Source organism: Bufo gargarizans, chromosome 6, assembly GCF_014858855.1.
Source record: "Bufo gargarizans isolate SCDJY-AF-19 chromosome 6, ASM1485885v1, whole genome shotgun sequence".
Classification (NCBI taxonomy): domain Eukaryota; kingdom Metazoa; phylum Chordata; class Amphibia; order Anura; family Bufonidae; genus Bufo; species Bufo gargarizans.
This window is the reverse complement of record NC_058085.1, coordinates 31,773,985-31,798,154: the sequence shown is the minus strand read 5'-3', so window position 1 is coordinate 31,798,154 and position 24,170 is coordinate 31,773,985. Positions and strand designations below refer to the sequence as shown.

The following is a 24,170-nucleotide window of genomic DNA, read 5'->3' as shown; positions in this document are numbered from 1 at the left end:
AGGTGCAGCAAAACGGTGCTGCATGCCATTTTACTGGATTTGTCTGAATTTGGCAGACAAATGTTTGTGAAATTCGTAAGGAACCCGGGAAAGTGCATCCCACAGCTTTGAGAGTTGTATATGCTAATTGGAAGACTACACTTAATGTATACAGTGTTTGTGTGGACTACCTACCAACTGCCGTAGTAAAGTACAGTGGACTTATTGCATTAAATCTGGTCCCGCCATTGTATGTGCCAACACCCACACTCCTGTTGCAACACTTCAGGGGACCCTGCCTTACACCTAAAAACATGACACCACCAGGAACCCCACCATCAGGATGTGCACCAAAGGGAAGAAAAGATGCGCCCTTTCCCATCACTGCGTAACCCAGAGAGCATCAGAATACTTCCATCTGGCCATACACTCACATGTACCCGTGCAGCTCGCTGCAAAATTTTTACCACTGCCTCCGCATTGTGAAGGAGACCCCAAAATTCACTATGGCTTCCTGAACCATTGTCCAATACATTTTGAACTACAAGCCTACTAGTTCCCTACAGATCATGCCAAAGTTGCCCTTATTGCATCCCTTCTATCTGGTAAACCATTTACTTGGGCCACCTCTCTTCTGGAGCGTAGCAGCTTCCTGACTACTAACTAACATGAATTCCTGACTACCTTCTGTAGGGTCTTTGCTCAGATGGCTTTAGCTGGATTATCCTTGCTACAGTCCACTAGGGGAATCAAAGATGAACTTTCAGGCTGAGATTTACGAGCCACTCTGGATGAGTTAAGGGGCTTGTCTCACCTCAGACATTGGTGACATATCACTAGGATATGTCAAAGAGATGCAGGTCCCACCAATGAGACCCTCACTTATGTCCAGAACAGGACCCCTGGAGTGAACAAAGGGCAGCCACGCATGTGCAGGCACCCTTCAATTTTAAGGGAGTTATGAAAATAGCCAAATGCTGGCTTGGCTATTTCTAGCAGTAGGTGAGCAAAGTGGTTGGACAGAACAGAGAGCAGTGCACTCTCCATTCATTCCTTCACTGTGCTCTCTTCTTCACTTTTGAGGGCTCATTCAGGAGATAGGTGCTTGTCCCACCTCTCCGACCCGCACCTATGTGACATCGGTGGCATATCCTAGCGATATGCCACCAATGGCTGAGATGATAAAACTCCTTTAATCACTACTTGCTTAGATATATGCTTCGGAGAATGCCTCAGAGATTCTACTTGGGAGAAAAAAAACTAAATGTCTGCCTCCTTCATTCTAGAAGTGCTTTCTCCCTTCCTCATCTGCCTCAAAGGAAGAACCCATGCAGATAGAACGAGTAAAGCGGTCTGAGCAAAAGCGACAGAGCAGATGCAACAACAATTTGTACCTTTATTGCGCTGATAAGGCTCATTATGTGAGGAATATCCAGAGCCTGGGGTTGGTAGGAGAGACAACAGTAAATGAAGATGACTTCTCTCAAAAACTGTCAATCCAAGTGGTTCTTTCCTACAGTGACATATTTTTTTCTGAACAGGCCTTTCTGGGCACAGGTTCTGCTGGTACCTTGAAACAGCAGCCCATGGGAGTGAAATACTCTGATGGAGATCACAATATAAACAATAGTTACCATGGATGCATGGAGAGACTCACTATGGGTACGTGCAAGGGTCCCTAGCAGAAGTTAGGACAGGGAGATATCAGTGTAGAACGTACCTGAAGACATAGTGGTGAATGGGCGTAAGGACCCTGAGCGCACAACCTCGACGCGCGTTTCGCCCTACGGCTTCGTCAGGAGGTATGGAATGATATGTAGACAGGGTATATATAGGGAGAAGTGGGTGGGTAAGGGGAAATTACCTCCATATGGTACACCTGTGGTCCACATGTCTGGGCGCGGGATGCTCCATGATGCTCGACGCCATCTCTCGGCGCCTCCACGTCATCGCGCTAGCGCGAAATGATGACGTAATGGAGCGCGTCCAGATGGCGCCAAGCAGCGCATGCGCAGTCCGCGACCCTGTGGAACGCAGGTGACCCGCAACCGATAGGAGACAGGAAATGCTACAATCATGTAGCTGACTGTAACAGAATGCCAAAAGAGACACCGGACGTATCCATATTGAGTCTCACACAATTACAACTAAGCCTGAAAGCATCAAATCACATCATATGCCCGTGCTAAATAATCAAATAAATTAGTGCATAGAGACAGCCGTGTGTGAGTGGGGGCGGGGCGGAGCACATCCATAGACAAATAGTTGCTCTAGCCCGTCCCCACTGACCACGGCCGAAACAGAAAAAGTGCACCAAGGACCATATAATTATGGACCAAATATCATATACCTTAAAGTGACTGTGAAACAGAAAGGAATAAATAACATATTGTGTTGTACATTATATAAAAATATACACATATATATATAAAAAATGTGAAAAATATAGACAATATAAACAATAATTTAACAATAAAATTTCATATATATTTTTAATGATTATAATCGGATGTCGACTATGTGTTCAGAATCGATGGTCAGGACGACGTAATTGAATACGCCTACCCGTTAATAAATACTCTTGATGGTTAGATTTAGAATTAGGGAGTCACCGGAGCATAAATAGATCTATGCCTTAATAGATAAAAAATCTATATATATTACCTAATTCGATATCGAACACACAGTCAACATCTAAAAATAAAGCAGCATGAAAAAAAGCATGATACAAAATTAATAATTGTAATTGAATAATCATGATGCATATAATAAAAAATTAAAAAATCACAAAAAATATATACAACTTAAATATAATATTTCATAGACAACAGACAGTGAACACCAGTGAAAGAATAATTGTGATTATCTGGTGAGTAAATAAATTACATAGGCTGAGGCTGTGATACATCAAATCACCCGCCCCTGCAGTTATTAAGAGTCGAGGTTTGGGTGGGGGACATAAGAGTCGACACCGCGGGCGGCAAAAAAGGCCGCCGGCGGGGTCGACCGAAAAAGTCACCCATCCAACAAGAGCCCAGACATCTGCAGTGAAAACAAGAAGGGAAAAGGAGTCGAAATCGACCCAACTGTGGGAGAGAGAGCTGGTGCATGAAACACCTGGATACGATGCCGCACTCCTATGGTCGAGGTATATAGACAATGTATTTTTTCTATGGCATGACACCATTCCTGCCTTGGAAGATTTTCTGGCTCGTCTTAATACAAACACTCGTAATATTAAACTTACCTGGAAATATAGCCTTACAAACGTCGAATTTCTAGACATTATGATCATCAAAGGCCCTGATGGATATCTGTCTACTGATCTATTCAGGAAATCCACAGCTGTCAATGCCCTTCTCCACGCCTCCTCTGCTCACCATCCAAACACGATTCAGGCAATTCCTACAGGGCAATTCCTGAGAACTCGCAGGATTTGCTCCAGCGAAGAGTACTTCGACCAGCAGGCCTCAGCCCTGACACAACGATTTCTCGAAAGAGGATACCAGTTCAACACTATCCAGCGGGGTTATGAGAGAGCCAAAAAAACATCTAGAGACTCTCTGCTGGTGAGTAGGTCGAAACCAAAAATCAAAAAAGATAATAACGTGAGATTCATCACCCCCTTTAATAGTATGTGGAAGTTCATACAATACATCCTTCGCAAGCATTGGCCAGTCCTGCAAACCGATGGTGATCTGGCTGCGAGCCTTCCGGTGTACCCCCAGATCACTTGGAGAAGGTCGCGCAATTTACGCGACATTCTCACCAAGAGTCACTATGTGCCCAAACCCACCGGCGGAATTTTTGGGAGTAGGGGCCCGAATTGGGGCTCTTTCTCCTGCGGATCCTGTACTGCTTGTCAGTACATGATCCGGTCTACTGGCTTTTGCGATTCTTCTGGTCTAAAGAACTACACCATCGTACACCATATAAATTGCAATACTGAGGCAGTGATATATCAGATCACCTGCCCTTGTAATTTATTTTATATTGGTATGACCAAAAGAGCACTTAAGGTTCGTGTCTTGGAACACATTCGCAGCATTCGGGCAGCGGCAGGCACACTTGAAAAGGACTGGGACTCGCTACAAGCAGTCCCAAGACATTTTCACAAATTCCATAGATCTGATCCAGGGGGACTATCAGTTAGGGGCATAGACAGAATCCACTTGGGATCCAAAGGCGGCAATATAAAAGTGGCATTGCTGCGTAGGGAAACCAAGTGGATTGTCACCCTAGATACCGTCACACCCCATGGCCTCAATGAGTTTAGTAGCTTTTCTTCTTTTCTATGAATAGCGCGCGAATTTTAATCACAGGGTATATATATTTGGATGCCAATATATGTTTCATGACTATAATATTATATGTCTCTTTTCCTTCTTTTTGAGATTCCATATACCCAGTTTTTTGTGGGTTCTGGTGGCAAGTGAGGCCGTTATCAACCATAGGAGAATACGGTCGTCATGCGGGATAATGCCGGATGCTGCATCATTGGACATATGAAGGACAGTGTTCCTCAGCACAGCTATCTTATTGCCCTAACATCTAGGGTTGCAACATAGCTTTTATTTTGTTAGCAGGTCCTATATTGCCTTTTGATTATGTGGATATCTCTGAGCCCCTCTTTTTCCACAGTTGGGTCGATTTCGACTCCTTTTCCCTTCTTGTTTTCACTGCAGATGTCTGGGCTCTTGTTGGATGGGTGACTTTTTCGGTCGACCCCGCCGGCGGCCTTTTTTGCCGCCCGCGGTGTCGACTCTTATGTCCCCCACCCAAACCTCGACTCTTAATAACTGCAGGGGCGGGTGATTTGATGTATCACTGCCTCAGCCTATGTAATTTATTTACTCACCAGATAATCACAATTATTCTTTCACTGGTGTTCACTGTCTGTTGTCTATGAAATATTATATTTAAGTTGTATATATTTTTTGTGATTTTTTAATTTTTTATTATATGCATCATGATTATTCAATTACAATTATTAATTTTGTATCATGCTTTTTTTCATGCTGCTTTATTTTTAGATGTTGACTGTGTGTTCGATATCGAATTAGGTAATATATATAGATTTTCTATCTATTAAGGCATACATCTATTTATGCTCCGGTGACTCCCTAATTCTAAATCTAACCATCAAGAGTATTCATTAACGGGTAGGCGTATTCAATTACGTCGTCCTGACCATCGATTCTGAACACATAGCCGACATCCGATTATAATCATTAAAAATATATATGAAATTTTATTGTTAAATTATTGTTTATATTGTCTATATTTTTCACATTTTTTATATATATATATATGTGTATATTTTTATATAATGTACAACACAATATGTTATTTATTCCTTTCTGTTTCACAGTCACTTTAAGGTATATGATATTTGGTCCATAATTATATGGTCCTTGGTGCACTTTTTCTGTTTCGGCCGTGGTCAGTGGGGACGGGCTAGAGCAACTATTTGTCTATGGATGTGCTCCGCCCCGCCCCCACTCACACACGGCTGTCTCTATGCACTAATTTATTTGATTATTTAGCACGGGCATATGATGTGATTTGATGCTTTCAGGCTTAGTTGTAATTGTGTGAGACTCAATATGGATACGTCCGGTGTCTCTTTTGGAATTCTGTTACAGTCAGCTACATGATTGTAGCATTTCCTGTCTCCTATCGGTTGCGGGTTACCTGCGTTCCACAGGGTCGCGGACTGCGCATGCGCTGCTCGGCGCCATCTGGACGCGCTCCATTACGTCATCATTTCGCGCTAGCGCGATGACGTGGAGGCGCCGAGAGATGGCGTCGAGCATCATGGAGCATCCCGCGCCCAGACATGTGGACCACAGGTGTACCATATGGAGGTAATTTCCCCTTACCCACCCACTTCTCCCTATATATACCCTGTCTACATATCATTCCATACCTCCTGACGAAGCCGTAGGGCGAAACGCGCGTCGAGGTTGTGCGCTCAGGGTCCTTACGCCCATTCACCACTATGTCTTCAGGTACGTTCTACACTGATATCTCCCTGTCCTAACTTCTGCTAGGGACCCTTGCACGTACCCATAGTGAGTCTCTCCATGCATCCATGGTAACTATTGTTTATATTGTGATCTCCATCAGAGTATTTCACTCCCATGGGCTGCTGTTTCATGGTTTCAATGCCATGTGTGGATTCGCTGTGTTTTTCCCCTGCCATCAACAGGGTTAACTGTATTACGTGTTTGTGGATACTGTATAGAACTTTCATATTGGGCCATTTCGGTCATCTTTAAACGCATACTAGTACTTTAATTTGGTACCTGTTAATGTGTCATCATTTATAGACACTTAGGTGAACTGTGGCGTCTGTGACCCTGTGCTTCTCCGTATTCTTGTAATTCTGTAGTAGCTCCATCTTTTGTATTTTATCAATAAATTTATATTTTTTATACCATTCTCCACTTGTTAGTTTTGGTTCACCTTGGATGTCATACAAGTGGTATTTGTAACTGTCTAGTCGACAGGTGGCCTTTTTGTAGGTTAATATCTGCTGGTACCTTCCTGCATCAGGTGTTAGTTTCCAGATATAACATACCTGCTGTATTTTTGGAGGAGTCCTTGGCTGAGGCCTCAATAGAGTACCTCTACCTGAACCTACCCTGCGCACTACTGTGCCCATGTGTCTCCAAGTGGGGGTTCTGCATACTGAGATCTCCTTTTATGTTTACCCAAATCCATGAGTCCTTTATTGTCGGGGTTACCTTGGCTACAACTCCATACTGCGGTTATTGATTGGGATACCGGGCAAGTCCTACATTGGAAGTCTCAATGCCACTGATAATGTCTAGCTACAGTTTATCCAGTCCTAAGGTCGCAAATTCCTCAATACCTTCAAGGACTTCCTCCTATATATTCCAGTTATGCAGATGTTTTTGACAAGAAGGGTGAAACTCTGCCTCTGCTGCCACATGACTCAACAGCCTGTGACAACGCCTCTATGTGGTCATATATATCCACTGTACATTCCGAAGACAAAATACCCTGTCAGAATACAAAAAGGATCCTTGGGGCAAGGGTCTTCAAAATATTGGATCTTCGAGGTGCCTATAACTTGATCTGCATTTGTGAGGGTGACAAATGTAAAACAGCCTTTAACTCCTGTGATGGCCATTACAAAAACCTTGTTTTGCTCTTTGCCCTCATCAATGCCCCAACTCTGTTCCAGGAGTTTGTCAATGACAACTTCTCTTATCTGCTCTATGTCTGGGTGGTGGCATATTTCAATCTATTCACCAGACTTGACATTGCATCAGAAGAATGTTCGTGCTGTCCTACAGTGCTTGTGGGATACTGGCTCTATGTCAAGTTTGAGAAATGCCTGTCACGGCAAGTGGGGATAAGAGAAACACCAAGCAAACAAACAGCTACAGGTAAACAGACTAGGCCCCAAAGCTAGGGAGGGGCGAATGGTAACCTCCTAAAAAATAAGCCTCTCCCTGACTGCTGACAGTATGAGCAAGTCCTGATGGTGAACGAACTCATATGCTGGAACCTAAGCCCTGCTGACACTGAAGCAAACCTTAACTTAGGGAGAGAGGAATGAGACAGCCAGTACCTTCCACCGTGAAGGGACCAGCATCTCCCTGAGACCTAGAAGCAACACATGCACAAAGGGGAGAACAGGAGGACTTAGCTTGAGATGAGCGGGAAGTAGAGGATCCACAAACCACCTGTGTAGAACTCCAGAAGGAAAATATCAACCGCAAAGTCAGCAGTAAGAGGCAGACTTAAATAGAGCCTCTTAAACAGCTAACGAGCAGAACCTGAGGAAAGGGAGTGATTCTGCCCAGAACAACAAACAGAAGGGAAACACAGAAAGACCTGTCAGATAGACACACGTTCTATTCGATCTTCTCAGATCTCTCACAGGGCAGGCAGTGACAGTGCCTCTTTGAAAGATCATCTTATCCTTTTCTGTGTTATTTGCTCGCAGACCATGGTCTATATATGGACCCTGAAAAGCTGTCTGTGGTTTGTGACTGGCCTTCTCCTCAAGGCTTGAGAGCCAACCAGCGATTTGCTAATTATTATCAGTAATTTAAAAAGTTAAAATCAAAATAATACTATTAAAAATGTTTAACCTATTCGAATGCATAAAGGACTTACAATTGTTTGGGAGAAAACTGAAATGAAAAATGTTTTTGCATTACATGACAGACGTTTGATATTGACGTGTGTGATATACCTAATCTGAGCTCTCTGGCTGAGCTATTGAATGAAGTAGAGAAAGATAGAGGGACGAGACTGTTCACCACACTCAGGTCCCCCTCCACAAAAATCCCCCTATAGGTGATAGTACACCAGTGGACAACTTTAATCCCCAAGTCCACAGACCCTGTTATTAAACAACCTGGATGGCACACTCAGTTGCGATGATTGCATCACATGTGACTATCGAAACAGGCAAAATCTTACCTACATATGGTCATTTATCATCTGGAAAAGTTCCGGTGTGGTGTACCTCATTACCTATTTCTGTGGGGCAAAATATGTAGGCAAAGCAGTTTGGGAACTCCAGCAACTCATTCGGAAGCACTCGGGGGATTTCCAGAATGAAAAGGATGCCCCCCATTGTTTGCCATGTAAAATCGAGCCATATTAAGGACCCTACATTTCTCAGATTTCAGGGAATTGAAAAAGTCAGACAACCACCGCACGGTGGAGACTTTGACAAGTTGGTGCTTCAAAAAGGAGCACAATGGATCTTCTGCCTGCACACAACCCATCCACAAGGCATCAATGATCAGATTTGCCATACTTGTTTTATCTATATTCTTGATGGGATGCGTACAGTGCATCGGTTTAGCCATGCTCCCCCTATCTGATGTGCCTAGTGTTCAGCCCTCGTGGATTATGTGGGTCACACGGTTATTGATGCTGCTGTCGGGTGTACTGCCTGGATGTAGCGTTACATGAACTGTGGAATATGTGACTTCTTACCTATTACCCATAGGTCCTGGGAATGTTGCAATTATGGACCTTATCCCTGACTTTATGTGCCATCAGCATAGCACTTTCTTTTTAAGCCAGGCAATCCACTCTTACTGCATATCCATATTATCATCTCCCTGGGGAATTTTACTCTGACTTCAGATTGTGGCCACACTCTTGGTGGTGCCGTGACACCCTCTTATATATCTCCATAGCCCCTTTCTTGATTTGCATTCAACGTCTCTGGCTTCCCGTTCTTTACCTGTGACGTATTTCTAGTCTTTGCCAAAGGTTCCCACATTGCAGCAAAGCTGCCATGAGGAGGAGAAGGGGTCACCAGTGGGCTTGTCCCACTCCCGCCACACAATTGGCCTTCACTGAGTTTACTCTGGGTCATGGAGCATCACGGCCATACTAGTGCCATACACTGTGCCACACAGTATAAGATGTGGCCGCTGATCTGCTCATAGTACTGCTCTAACCTTCACGCCTGATGAAACTTTATCGAAATGCGTAGAGCAATTGAAGTGGCAGCATGTAGTGAGCGGTTATCTTTTTTTACGATGAGACCACATGAACAGGGCTGGTGTTAGGCTGGGAAATGGGCTGTCTGTACAAATAAACACTTAAAGGATAACTGTCATATTTTTTTAATTTGCTAGTTTATTAGAGCTAGGCATGTATACCTGAGTTAGTCTGTCAATGATTGCCAAAAGATCTGTAAGTAAGTTATAATAACAGCTTTCATTAATGTTCCCTGTCCCTTTCCACTGCTCCCTTAAAAAAACGTCGCTATGGCTCATCTGTCTCCAGCTAGGAAGATAGAGGGGCGGTCCTTCACACTGCATGCCTGCATTAGGCTTCAGAGTGAGGGGGCATGTCTCTCAGTAATCCAATCTGATTGGCTGGCAGGAAGCTGCTGGCTACAGCGAGTGTGTATGTGACCTGAGGGAAAGCAGTTTTGGCCTCAGAGAACTGGCAGAGGAGCCATCTTGAGAAGATCCTCATAATGTAGAATTCAAAACAGCCGTAACTAAGGGGGAAACTCAAGGAAAACAGTGGTAAGTGAAGAAACTAAAGATTGCTTTATGCATAATGCTGCTGCAGTAACATGTGCTAAAATAGTTTTTTTTAAATGAAAATATGACAGTTATCCTTTAACCTAGCACAGCATTATATACTGCACAGAATTTATTCACCCTGCAAGATGTTACCTTATTTCTGTCACGGGGAAGAGGGAAACACCAGAGACACACAAAGGAAGAGACAACAGTCTAGGCTTTAAAAGCTAAGGAAGAGGGATGGTGACTCCTAGTAGTTCCTTGGCCTTTACCTAACTTCCTGCCAGTATGAGCAGATCCTGATGGTGGAAATGCTCATACGCCATATACCTAGGCCCTACTGAAACTGACGAGCCCTAGAATAAGAAGCAGGAGGCGAGACAGAGGGTTCATTCCCAGATGAAGGAACCCGCGTCTCCCTGAGGCGTGGAACAAAACACACCAAAAAACAACAACAGAAAAGGTAACAAGCACTTAGCTTTGGGATGTCTGGAGAAGCAGGAGATCCGAAAACAAAAAAGCTCTAACAACTCCAAGAGGAAATATCAACCGCATGGTTAGCAGTGTGAGGCGGACCTAAATAGAGCCTCATCACTGATAACGAGCAGAACCTGAGGAGAGGTGAGATCCTGTCAAACAACAACCTACTAAGAGGAAAACAGAAAGACCTGTCAGATAGCCTCACGTGCAGCAAGTCTATCCGATCTTCACACCTCTGTCACAGGAGGGACCGTGATAATTCCATTCAGGTCTCGTACAAGCCTATAACACCATTTACAGACCTCCCTAGTGTCCCTTTTTTTGACCCAAGTCCCTATGTCCCTCTTTGCTCCATAAATGTCCCTCTTTTCGATCTGAGGTATAGATTTTCATTACTGCATGTACAATATTGACCCAGAAAGTGTTTGTCTGATTCCTCTCTATATATTAGAGCCCATCTTGTATATTATTTCATTATTTGATGCAATTGGAATTTTAGAAAGATCTATATTCAGATATTTTTTGAGCTATTTCATAGGAGAAAACTATTGAAATGTATAAAAATGCAGGAAAAATGCATCTTTCACGCAATTAACCATTAGTGTCCCTCTTTGAATGTTCAAAATGTTAGGAGGTATAGTACCCTATGATAGGTTTTATCAGGTGTACATATTGGGGATCATTTACAAAGGCTGGCTTTTTATGCCGATCTTTTTTCTACCTCGGCACTGCTGGAGGATTAGCAGAATTTATGAATTAGGTGCACCTCTGGCAGTCCATGCGCATGGAGTAAAAACTACTCGGGCCTACTACTCCTCTTTTACACCTATTTACAGGCGTAAAAGATAGTAAATGTGTCAGGGCTGGAGTACCGGCCCCCGCCTCGCAGTCGCCACTTCTAAATATTTGCAAAAAGTGAGCTTGCGACTTTTAGGCTAAAAATATTTGTAAGGATATTATTACGTTTTAAGCATTTCACCCATAACTAGGGATGAGCAAATCGACTTCGGATAAAACATCTGAAGTTGATTTGCATAAAACTTTGTTTCATTATTGTACGGAGCAAGCTCTCCATGCAGTATTAGAATGTATTGGCTCAGATGAGCTGAAGTTATTAATTCTCGAACTCTCGCAAGACTATGCGTAATATTTTCATAAATTGATTTGTACTGTAAAAAAACATTTCCTGAACTCGGGTTCAGTTCCAAGGTACCACTTGAAACCGAACCCGAGTTCGGAAAATGTTTTTTTACAGTAAAAATCAATTTATGAAGTTATTATGCGAAGTCTCGCGAGACTTCACGATGTAATAACTTCGGCTCATCTGAGCCAATACATTCTAATACTGTACGGAGCGCTCACTCGTGAACAGTATTGAAGCAAAGTTTTATGCAAATCGACTTCGGATGTTTCATCCAAAGTTGATTTGCTCATCCGTACCCATAACCCTAAGGGGACTGAGTGTCGTTATGCATTGGGCGGAGTCAGAGGCGTGGCTTAGTATATAAAAATTTGCCATGGTACGCTATGCGAGCAACTGATATTGTCCCTCTTTCTGACTTACTAAAGTTAGGAGGTATGCATTTAGTTCATCCCCATTTTTAAGGGGTATTAATACAGGACTACGTATATATGTGACAGGAGCGTAGCTATAGGGGGTGCAGAGGTAGCAGTTGCTACCGGGCCCAGGAGCCTGAGGGGGCCCAAAGACCCTTGTGCCACATAAGACACTGGCATTATAGAAAGTGCATACTGGTCAATTTACAACTCTGGCTGGAGGGAAGGGGTTAGGTTAAGAATTTGGCATGAAGGGGTGCCCTTTCAATGTTTGCCTCAGGCAGCAGGAAGGCTACATGCTCCCCTGCCCCTTGCCAACAAGCACTGAGGGACTGGGGCCCAAGCTGAACTCTTGCACCAGGGCCCATGAGCTTTTAGCTATGCCCCTGATATGTGGTTTAGTCCTGCTACACCTTTGGATCCCCTAGTGCTGTGATGGTTAACCTCCGGCACTCCAGCTGTGGTAGAACTACAACTCCCAAGAAGCACACTTGCTTGGCTGTACTTAGAACTACATAGAAATGAATTGAGCATGCTGGGAGTCGTAGTTTCACCACAGCTGGAGTGTCGGAGGTTAGCCATCACTGCCCTAGTGTATTATCACAGAGGAGACATGGCTTACCCTTGCATACTTGGGGCGCCTTGTGTCAGCGTACCACGCTTTTTGGTGTAGACTCCCAGGGTGGTGGGGATTGTCTGCCTGGTATTGGACAGTGCTCCACATCTTTAATAAGTATCTTTAATAAAGTTTATTATTTGTATTTTGTAGTGATTGATATCTTATTGCGCGGTCTACTTTTACATTTTTCTCCCGTGATCTCTTCTCTTACCACAATAAAGATGAAACCCAAGGATTGGACACCTCAAGCAGAAGCTGCATTCTAAACCCCGAAAGCAAGCCTCCTCTTTCATTGTCCTGATATCACAAGGCAGTTCTTCTTGGAGGAGGATGTGTCTTCTGTAGGAGCTGAGCAGCACTGACACAAAAGAGCTCCAGGGGCAGGACTGTTGATAGGAACTATTCTACTGGAGATGACAAGCTTCTCGCCATCAAATTAGCTCTAAAATTTACAGAACCTGGTCATGTGATCCCTGACTCCTCCCACATATATTCACATGCTCATGACATCATCACAGGTCCTTTACCTCCTCCAGCAGCACAGCCTGGAGCCTGACCCCTCCCACATATGGTCACATGGTCATGACATCATGAAAGGTCCTTTAGCCCACTAGTCTCCCCCTCCCCTATAAATGTAGTGTCCAGCGGTGCAGGTGGAGGTATGTGTCCAGTATAGTCACTGCTTACATCAGGGATTGTTTATTTGTGAGATGACTTGTATTTTGTAATGGAACCATTATATTAAAGGGTTGTGTCTGTATACTGATGATCTGTCCTCAGGATCGGTCATCAGTAGTGCTGAAAGAAGTTTGCTCTGAAGTCGTTTCGGTCAAAACTTCGTTTGAATGCTGTATGGCGATCCATCTCTATGGCGATACATCTCCGTACAGCATTCAAATGTGTGGGTTGCACGGAGGTGAAAATATCTAAAGTCTCACAAGACTTCGGTGAATAACTTCAGACTTCGATGTCTCAACTTGAAAACAATTTTGAAACTGGGATCTGAAGGCGGCTTTGGTATTTACTGGTACCTGGGTACCTAAGACGACTTTGGATCCAAGTTTTAAAATGGTTTTCAAGTTGAGTCATTGAGGTCCGAAGTTATTCACCAAAGTATTGCGAGAAAACGAATTTAACCTCCGTGCATCCCATACATTTGAATGCTATACGGAGATGGATCTCCATACAGCATTCAAACAAAGTTTTGACCAAAGCAACTTCGGATCTATGATCGCTTCGCTCAATACTAGTCATCAGTATCATATTAGTGGAGGTCCGACTCCTGCCCGCCATCGATCATCTGTTTGAAGAGGCAGCGGTGCTCCTGCAAACTATTCTTCTACGTCAATATTATGCGTGTAGCAGCGGCTCAGTGTTATTACCGCAGCTTGTACCATTCAAGTGAACGGGGATCAGCTGAGGTGAGACCATATGATAGAATATTGTGACATCACTGGCCTAGGGTAATCAGCGAGAAGGCTACGACGCACAAAGGAGCGCCGGTGCCTTCTCAAACAGCTGATCTGCGGGGGTCCTGGGTGTCTGAAACCCCAACAATCTGATGATAATGACCTTTCCTTTCTCAGTTACAGAGTCCGATAACCCCTTCTACCCCGGAGGTTTTTTTGACTTTGCGTTTTTTTTTGAGCCATAACTTTTTTATTTTTACGTTCGCTTTATTTTGTGGCGGGACAAATTTCACTTTCCAACGCCACCATTTAATATTGCATAGAATGTAGTGGGAAGTGGGAAAAGGTGGTGGAATTGGAAAAAAAAAATGAACTTTTGAATTTTGCCAGTTTTACCATTTTTTTTTTTTACGGTGTTCACTATGCAGTAAAATTTACTTGTGATCTTCATTCTCCAGGTCAGTACGAATCCGGCGATACCTAACATATGCATGGTTTTTCTTGCATTTTGATACTGAAAAGAATGCTGTCATATTCTGACCCCTATAACTTTTTTTGTAATTATGTGTACAGAGCTGTATGTGGGCTCATTTTTTGCGGGGTGATCTGTTCTTTTCATTCATTGATACCATTCTGGAGTGTGTACAACTTTTTGATCACTTTTTTATAAACTTTTTTGTGGGAGGAGTAGCGACCAAAAAATGGCAAATCGGAAATTTTAAATTTTTTTTCATTTTGCCATTTTCCGGATTAATGCTATAGCATTTTGATAGTACTGGCGTTTTCACATGCGGCGATGCCCATCGTGTGTATTATATATTTTTTTACTTTTTTATTCTCATTTTAGGAAAAGGGGAGTAAATAGAATTTTTATATTTTTATTTTTGTTATTTATAAAAAACTTAAAAAAAAAATCTTTCACACTTTTTTATAGTTCCCATAGGGAACTATAAGAAGCAAGCATTAGATTGTTATTCTCATAGACTCATAGACTCAAATGCACTCAAATGCACTAGGAGAGGAAACTAACTTGTGTGGTAAATCCTTACGAGACAAATATGCTGCAATGTGAAGAAGTGCAACATTCTTTAAAGGGCACATTACGTAACTGCAAATTTATTTAATTTATCTGAAAGTTACATTTTTTGAGGAAGTGGAAAAATTAGATCAGACTTTGATTCAAATAGGGGAATTCACTGTATTGGTACTTGAGGGGCTCTACAGTAACAACAGTAATTTTATTTTACATCTTCTCTCCATTCAGGTTCCTACAATATAGGATCTGCTCAGTGGAGATCTTCTATATAAGATTCTTCTCTCGATTGACCCGTCAAGGATGAATAGGGACAGGGACAAGATGGCGGAGAGTATAATAAATCTCACCCTAGAGATCCTCTTCCAGTTTACTGGAGAGGTGAGAGATTCTGATGATGTCACATTACATCATCTTATCTATGTTACTAACAGATGGACATGACTGGAGAGGTGAGGGACTCGAGATGTATGGAGTGATATTTATTACTGTGTCTCTCCATAACCAGGACTACACAGTAGTGAAGAAGACCTCTAGTGAGCACTGTCAGGATCCTGTGTCTGAAGGATGGGGAAGAACCCTGAGCCCAATCATGTGGCCTCCACCTCACCCCCTGATTCATGAGGAAATCAATAGAGAGAAGATCCTAGAACTCACCAACAAGATGATTGAGCTGCTGACTGGAGAGGTGGGAATGCTGGGACATTATACAGAAACGATATGAAGGGATCTGGGTGATGACTGTATCATTGTGTTGTCAGGTTCCTATAAGGTGTCAGGATGTCACCGTATATTTCTCCATGGAGGAGTGGGAGTATTTAGAAGGACACAAACATCTGTACAAGGACGTCATGATGGAGGATCACTGGCCCCTCACATCACCAGGTAATAGACATGACTAAATACACGTGTCTTCTCATTATCTGTATGTAAGGAATGAATTCAGTCACCGGATGTGTTTCCTACAGTTAAGGAAGAGATAAGAACACCAGAGAGATGTCCCAGTCCTCTTCTTCCACTGGATGGCTCAGAAGAACATCACAATGTTGATCAATATTATCAGGTAGATAAGGTTTCATGAAATGTACCCTATGATCCGTAGAAGGCTATTAAGACCTTGTGTTCAGTCTTTTTTTTATACACCAGCATTATATGTTTTCTCATTGTATAATGAGAAAGGTAAGGATGGCAGGATTACAGCTGACCATAGACATTACATGCTGTCTGGTTCTTCTCAGTTTTCTGGTTATGGAGACTGATGGTTGGAATGAGGAACCAAGAGGTTGAATTTATACAGGAGACCTGCAGATATTTGTCCAGTAATTTTGGTTGTCATATTAGTTACTGATTTCTTTTTTTATGGTCGTATAAAACATTACACTTGACTTCTCCAAATGTCTGACTTTTACAATATTTCTTTCACAGAAGATAAAGAGTGAAGATTTGAACATTATTAAGACTACAGAAACATATGTGAAGAGTGATGAGCAAAGTACTGAAGACATTCCTACTGCTAACTCCCTAGGTGAGTAGCAACCACTAAATAAAGCAGAGAAGATCCCTCAACATACAATATTAATTGGTGCTTGTGGTCATGCCTACGGCCAAGAGATATCCGAAGAACCCTAGGGAGAGAAACCACGGGAACAACCTAACCCAGCTAGGCGTGTCTTAGCTAACTTGACTAAATGGCTTGTTGTGTGCCCTAAACCATGATCGTGGGTAGGCCTATAAGTGGGCATACCCTGTGGAAATGAGAAGATAAGGGAGGGAGGGTGGGGCACCTGAGAACACGCCCCTGTGAATGAGGCTGTGGCTCGCATAAGAAGAGCCTCTGCCCCTCCCACAAATGCAGACTGACTAATCAGCCTTACCAACTTGTGGTCATGGCTACGGCCAAGAGATATCCGAAGAACCCTAGGGAGAGAAACCACGGGAACAACCTAACCCAGCTAGGCGTGTCTTAGCTAACTTGACTAAATGGCTTGTTGTGTGCCCTAAGCCATGATCGTGGGTAGGTCTATAAGTGGGCAAAAACCAAGCCAAGTAGGGTAGAAAAGGAACTCGAATGGCATGTGCAAACTAATCCCCAAGCCAACTGCTAGGCGTCAGGGATCTAGAGCGAAAATTCAGGGTGTATGAGGCAAGACCAGAAGGAGACCTACAACCCACCTTGTGGATGATAAGGCCAGAGACATAATGCTCAATATTGCGTATACTGCCCCGACGCGGAATGGAGGACCGGGAATACGTTGTGAAATGGATCATGAAAACCAACTGAACCTTGTAAAGTTTTGGTTCTAGTGCGAGTACTGGCAATGCCCTAGCCTCAGGAGATCGTGGGACCGAAACCTAACTGCCTACACTAGGCAGGAATGAGGGCCAAAAATAACTATGTAGATAGGAAGAGAATTCTTGAATATTTCCCCAGACAACAGCTATCTGCTAGCCGTGGTCCGCGCATTGTTCTACTGTGTGCCCCTGGGAATTGTTTTAACACCTGAGGCGTGAAGACTGACCTACTATCCGAATCTTCCACCGTGAGGAAATGCTGGACCTTGTCCAAAACCCTATTCAACGTGGTTGTAGGGAGTCTGAGGTTAGTGCGGCAAGAAGCTACGAAGCCATAATATACAAGATTCTGTCTATGCCCTCCCATGAGTGAGGCAATGCAATTGCAATGAAGCTACCTGCGAAAATGAATTCCTGGTCGTGGTAAAAAGGCAATGACTTTGCGCGGGGACCTGGTTGACAAGATATGATCGACTACGGTCAGAGACTGAAATGCTAGAGGGAATTGACCTGCTTGTTCCTCCTCTGGCAGGACCTGAACGAAACATGTACAATTAAAGCAAGACAAAATATCTGCGTACGACATGACAATGATGCTGTAGGGCGAACCGGACCAGTTTGCGGTCAAAACATAAAGTGAGCGATCAACATCGATTACTAGGAATTTAGGGAAGCCGGTAGGCATGTATGTGATACATATGGGCCAAATCAACCCAGATGCACAGATGGACAACCAAACCAGGCAATCAGCCCAGCAGGACTGAAAACAGTCATCGGGCCCCCTAAGCCATGGGGCCGAAAACAGTCATCGGGCCCCCGAAGCCATGGGGCCGAAGCTGTCATCGGGCCCCTGAAGCCATGGGGCCGAAGCTGTCATCGGGCCCCCGAAATCATGGGGCCGAAGCTGTCATCGGGCCCCCGAAGCCATGGGGCCGAAGCTGTCATCGAGCCCCCGAAGCCATGGGGCCGATTTTTTTATTTTTATTTTTTTGTTTGTTTAAAAAAAAAGAAATTATGACTATAATAAGTGACCTGGATAAGGTGCAGGTGAAATTAAACCATGAGCATGACCGATGTGGCAGGCGATACCCAAGATAAACTACGTGGCCTGAATAACATGCAAGGCGAAATATCGTTAGAAACGAGACCTGACCGACGTTGCGGTGACGATAAGCAATTAAATTGTAAGCCGGATCTGATGGCATATGAAGCGACTTGAATGATTGGAATGGCCAGAAGGTGGTCTAAGGAACATAACTGCCAACAGGCGTTGAAAATATAGACATTAGTAATCCGAAGCACGTGCATACATAACACTAACCACGGCGAACCATTAAACGTAAACATGAAATTAACACAGAGATGGGAGAAAAACCAAGAGCCTGAGGCATTGCAAGTTCGCTAAGAGAAGTCTCTTATTGTGACAAACAAACGAACAGCTTGTGAAAACATAGCAGGAAACTTACTGGCCCACTGACCTCCGCTGAGGAGCTGTTTGGTGAACTGGGGCAGGAGACCAATCTGAGTGAATATGAACCAGAAGTAAAAGGAGACCAGTCTGAGTGATTATGAACCAGGATTAAACAGAAAGTAGGCCTATGGAATGTAACAGACCACCGAGGAAGGGAACGTAAGCCTGAAAAGAACGCAGTTATGTTTGTCGGGAGAGAGGTACCAGAGCGGTGGGTGCAGACTGCCCCGGTGAGATTATTGAGCAAAACCATGACGTAGCAATGAACAAGAGAATGCAGCTTTGAGTGGGAGCAGAGTACAACACATGATGTAACAACAAATGGGTGAATGCAGCTTTGGATGTGAGTGGAACCTAAAAAACATGGTATGGGCGCAGCTCTGAGTATGGGTAGTGCATGAAAAGCATGGTATAAAGCAGACGTATAAATGCAATCAGAGTATTGACATGATGCGAAGGCAGACACGTGAACGCAGCTCTAGTAGTGAATGGAGTATAGGACAAGATGTAAAAGCAGACATGCGGACGCAGCTTTGGATGTGAACGGAATATTAACTTGAAGTGACAGCAGACATGGAAAGCGGCTTTGGCGAGTGGGGTATACGACCTGGTGTAGCAGTAGAAGTGTGAACACAACTCTGGGTATAAGCAGAGCATTAAAATTGGTATAACAGCAGCTCTGGTTGTGAACGGAGCATAACAGATGTAATAGCGACGTGAATGCAGTTCTTGAAATGAGCCTGATAAGAACCTGTAGTAGCATAGGACGTGTGAACACAGCTCTGGGTGCGAGTAGAGCAAACATGATATACCGATAGACGTATGAATGCAACTCTGGTCGTGGGTGGAGTGCAAAAAAATTATTTTACAGCGTAGTGTGAATGCACCTCTGGGTGTGGCAGAGAATGAAATTGGTAGAATACCAGCTCTAAATGTGAGTGGAGCATAAACATGATGTAACGGTGAACGTGAATGCAGCTCTGAAACAAGCCTAGTATGAACATGTGACAGCGGACGTGTAAACACAGCTCTCACAGTGAGCAGAGCAAACATGGTATACCAGTCAACGCATAAACGCAGCTCTGGTTGTGAGTGGAGCAAGGTGTGAACACCAGGGTGGTGCGTTCAGAGAATAAAAATGGAGTAACAGTAGCAGCTATGGCTGTAAGCAGAGTATACAACATGTAATAACAGGCGTGTAATACGGATCCGGCTGTCTGCTGGTGAGGGAATGAGATGTAACAGCCAACAGGTGACCGCAGCTTGAATGTGAGACCAATCTGAGTGAATACGAACCAAGAGTAGAAAAGTGCAGTACAGTAAGGATGTGCGGATGCAGCATAAGACATGAAATAAAAGCCGAAAGTGTAAATGCCGCTCAGGATAACAGCAGAGCATGAAAGTGCGGCAGGGTTTTAAGCACATGGAGCAGTGAAATACATGAAGCCTAAAGATGGTGGTAGCGGGGGAGGGGGGAGACACATGGCAAGGAACAGCTACAGCAAGAGGCCTAAACAATAACAGCTGCGTCCGATCTCCAAACATGACGTCACGTGCAGCCCGGGTAACTCTTCCTTTACAGCAACCGGCTGAAGTAACTTTTCATACGAGATGAACAAAGCGAAGTAAAACTTGTAAGATTTATAGGAACTAACTCCTATTACCAACAAAGTTGAAAAGAAATAGAAGTATTTAGCCCCAACAAGCAAACCTGAGGTAGCAAATTCTGAGGCGAAGCCTCCCGTTCGATAGCAAAGTCGGTTCCGACCGGCCAGGAGAGACGGCCCCGGCCCAACCTACTTACGTAGTATGGCGCGTGCATGCTATGGTAGCAAAGAGCAAAATAACAAGCTCCATGCTGCAAAGAAAGACTCCTACCACCAGAGACGCTAGTTTGCTAATGACACCCAGCGGCAGCTGTGCACCTGGGAACCCACGCCCCTGTGAATGAGGCTGTGGCTCGTATAAGAAGAGCCTCCGCCCCTCCCACAAATGCAGGCTGACTAATCAGCCTTACCAACTTGTTGAAATCATACAATAGATAATGTAGAGATGAGCAAATCAATTCTGTTACGAGTTTCACAAAAATTCTGCTGCCAAATGAATCACAAGTTTTGCCGATTATCTTTGTCATTTTACTATACAAATCGGATGGAAAATGGACAGGGAGGATGAACATGGAGGGAGATGGACCTCCCCTTATTGGCTCAGAGACAGCTCATTGAGTTTCAGGGTGTTGGGTGATCTACTATATCATTGTAAATTGTCAATACCAGTGTGCAGTATATTCGTAGAAGAGGAGGATTGTTTAATTGCACATCTGTCTTTTACTTAGAGAAAAAACACTTACCATTTTTGAAGAAAAGGAAAGTTCAGCAGCTCTCACCTGCCCCATCCTTCAGCTGTGAGCACGGATTACCCGAGTCAGGTATCGGCCGGCAATATGCAGAGAAAAGGGTTTCAAGGAATCCAGCTCCACTTTGATAAAGGAAAGTGGAGCTGGATTCCTTGAAACCCTTTTCTCTGCACTTACCATTTTTGCTACCATACCAAATCTTTGACTTGACATTCTTGAAATAGGCCCCATATTAAAATGTCAGAGTGGAAAACAAAAGACTCGTGTTTCATTATCCGCAAGTGAGAATGTGGGTGGCTGTACTAGTGCAAACAACAATAACAGCACCGTAGGCACCACCCTTTTGGCCAGTAGTAGTAGTAGGCCACAGTTCTCCCTTGTTTCTGGTAGGTGCAAGATTATTATTAAAGACATAGGAGATGACATGGTGGACTGGTGGACTGGTCAATATCGTCCCTGAGTCTGACACAGTGTCTTTAAGCCAAGTGTCATCACATTCACCCTTCTCCTCTACCTTGCGGTCCCAGATAAGCCTTTCACTTACGTCACTTTTGTCTTCACCAACCTCTTGCTGGGGGGCCTTTTGTGTTCTAAGAAGAGGCAACAACACCCTAAGTGCTGTGAAAGATACTCAAGATAGTCTTCTTGTTGATGACTTGTGTGAGAAGCCTTTGGACATTCATGAGGAGGAGATTCAGGCGGAGGTGGGGGATCCAATGTATCACTGTGTTGGTGGTGATAGTAGTAGTAATGGCACTTGTAGTCACAGTGGTGGCGCAGTGGAGCAGTGGTAGACATGGTGGCATAGCACAGTCTGATCAAATTGGTGTGTGTGGGGGGGGAAGGGGGGGTAGTGAGGACAATAATGATGAATGTGTGTTGGACAGTACTTGTGAGCAGGATCAGGGTGCTGAGGAGGCAGTTACATCTGAGGAAAAGTGTGGTCGCTGTGGTGGCAATAAGAAGCAGAGGCAACGTATGGCCAAAACCTTAAAAAAAAAAAAAAAAAAAAACAGCCAGGCCAGATCTGTTTTATTGTGGTCAGGTTGGGAACTGGTGATGCCACTGATACTATGGGTGCAGGCTCAAAACATGCCAGACCTAGGCCAAGCTCAGTTGCTGCACAGCACATGAGGCGGCATCAGCCAGACCCTGTGGACCTGCATTCTGAATAAGAACAAGTTTGTCCTCCTCCTATTCTTCTTTGTGACACCCTTGTGATCTAACATCATGATCTGCTGCTCTTGACTCTGAGGTCTACTGTTAGATTGTGATCTGTTTTGCCACCACTGTCCTCATTATTCAAGAATGTAATTAGGTTATGATGGTTATTGTATTAAAAAATAATACAATTACTTTTATTCTTGGCAGATGACTGTACCACAAGCTCAAAGAAACACCTGATATCGTTAGATTTTACAGAAAATGTTTGTGGTATCAAAGAGGACACATTTGATAGCGTTAATCAATCAACTGATCTTTTTCAATGGGTCCGATCTTTGGATTCATCACAGACTGTTAAGCAAAACAAAGAACAAGGATGGGCTGAAACTCCAAGAACTCTCACAGGGGAGAAGCCGTATTCATGTTCAGAATGTGGAGACTGTTTTATGCAGAAATTAGATCTCATTAAACACCATAGAATTCACAAGGATGAAAAGCCATTTTTGTGTTCACATTGTGGGAAATGTTTTATACAGAAATCAGATCTCATTAAACATCAGAGAATTCACACGGATATAAAATCATTTACATGTTCAGATTGTGGAAAATGTTTTATACAGAAATCCGATGTCATTAAATATCTGAGATTTCACATGGATAAAAAGTCATTTTTGTGCTTGGAATGTGGGAAATGTTTTACGCTGAAATCAGCTCTTGTTATACATCAGAGAAGTCACACAGGGGAGAAACCATTTTTATGTTCAGAATGTGGGAAATGTTTTATCCAGAAAGCAGACCTTGTTGCACATCAGAGAATTCACACAGGAGAGAAACCATTTTCATGTTCGCAATGTGGGAAATGTTTTACTCACAGATCATCTTTAATTGCCCATCAAATAATGCACACAGGGGAGAAGCGGTTTTCCTGTTCAGAATGTGGCAAATGTTTTACTCAGAAATCAGCTCTTGTTGTACATCAGAGAATTCACACAGGAGAGAAGCCATTTTCATGTTCAGATTGTGGGAAATGTTTTGCTCAGAAATCACCTCTTGTTGCACATCAGAGACTTCACAAAGCAGAGAAGCCATTTTCACATTAAGAGAGTCATTTTTTGTTTCCTATAATTTTCATGTTCTCAATATTTCATATTATTAAACATCTTTGAACTCCTACACAGAAGTCGTCATATCTTTTGGTTACAAGTCAAGAAAACAGGAAAGCAATATTGAGCACAAAATAATGATTAAGATATAAATATGTATGTGTCTTTTATCCAAAAAACGAACAGAATCCAGTTAACGCACCTATTGATCCACCATATGCATAGAATATTTCACAAAGACAAACTTGTTATCAATTGTTAATAAACATTTACTTTTACATCTTCTATCCTTGTGTCTTCTTCATCCTTAACTGTTGCCTCAGAAACTATGAAGTTGCAGGAGAGCTGGTAGTCAGGAATTGCATTGTGTCCAATGGACTTTGTGGGATTTGTTTAACCTACAGTGCTGGAGCAATAGGCAAACAAGGAGCCCGCTTGTGCGTGCAGCAGGTGTCATGGCCAGCGGGTCTCCTCTGTTTCAAATAGCAGAGACCCACGGTTAATGACCGCGACCGGCAATAATGCAGATCACGGTCGTTAAAACCTTTTAGATGCCGTGATTAAGTGACACCCAGGGTTTTCAAGCTGCAATTCTCATTTTGGACAGCAAGTGGCAGGCCAACATATGAAATGAGAAATTGAGTAATAAATGGATTTTAAAAATCCA

The 24,170-nt window shown here is 43.4% G+C and overlaps 1 protein-coding gene and 1 long non-coding RNA gene across 2 annotated transcripts; both read left to right on the top strand.

Annotated features, from left to right (window-relative positions):
• The first annotated feature begins 13,275 nt into the window (after positions 1-13,275).
• On the top strand, positions 13,276-15,683 carry LOC122941713. Its single transcript, XR_006390505.1, has 3 exons — positions 13,276-13,334; positions 15,349-15,498; positions 15,626-15,683. It is a non-coding gene; the product is annotated as an uncharacterized LOC122941713 (long non-coding RNA).
• Positions 15,684-16,133: 450 nt separating this feature from the next.
• On the top strand, positions 16,134-23,774 carry LOC122941688 (gastrula zinc finger protein XlCGF49.1-like). The gene is made up of 3 exons (XM_044299113.1): positions 16,134-16,180; positions 16,543-16,642; positions 22,608-23,774. The coding sequence occupies exon 3, from the start codon at positions 22,847-22,849 to the stop codon at positions 23,498-23,500; it is 654 nt and encodes a 217-aa protein (XP_044155048.1). The 5' UTR covers positions 16,134-16,180; positions 16,543-16,642; positions 22,608-22,846; the 3' UTR covers positions 23,501-23,774.
• The last annotated feature ends 396 nt before the right edge of the window (positions 23,775-24,170 follow it).

Bases quoted from the DNA above. Each gene is read 5' to 3' on its own strand.
- LOC122941688 (XM_044299113.1), top strand. From the start codon at position 22,847: ATGCAGAAATTAGATCTCATTAAACACCATAGAATTCACAAGGATGAA.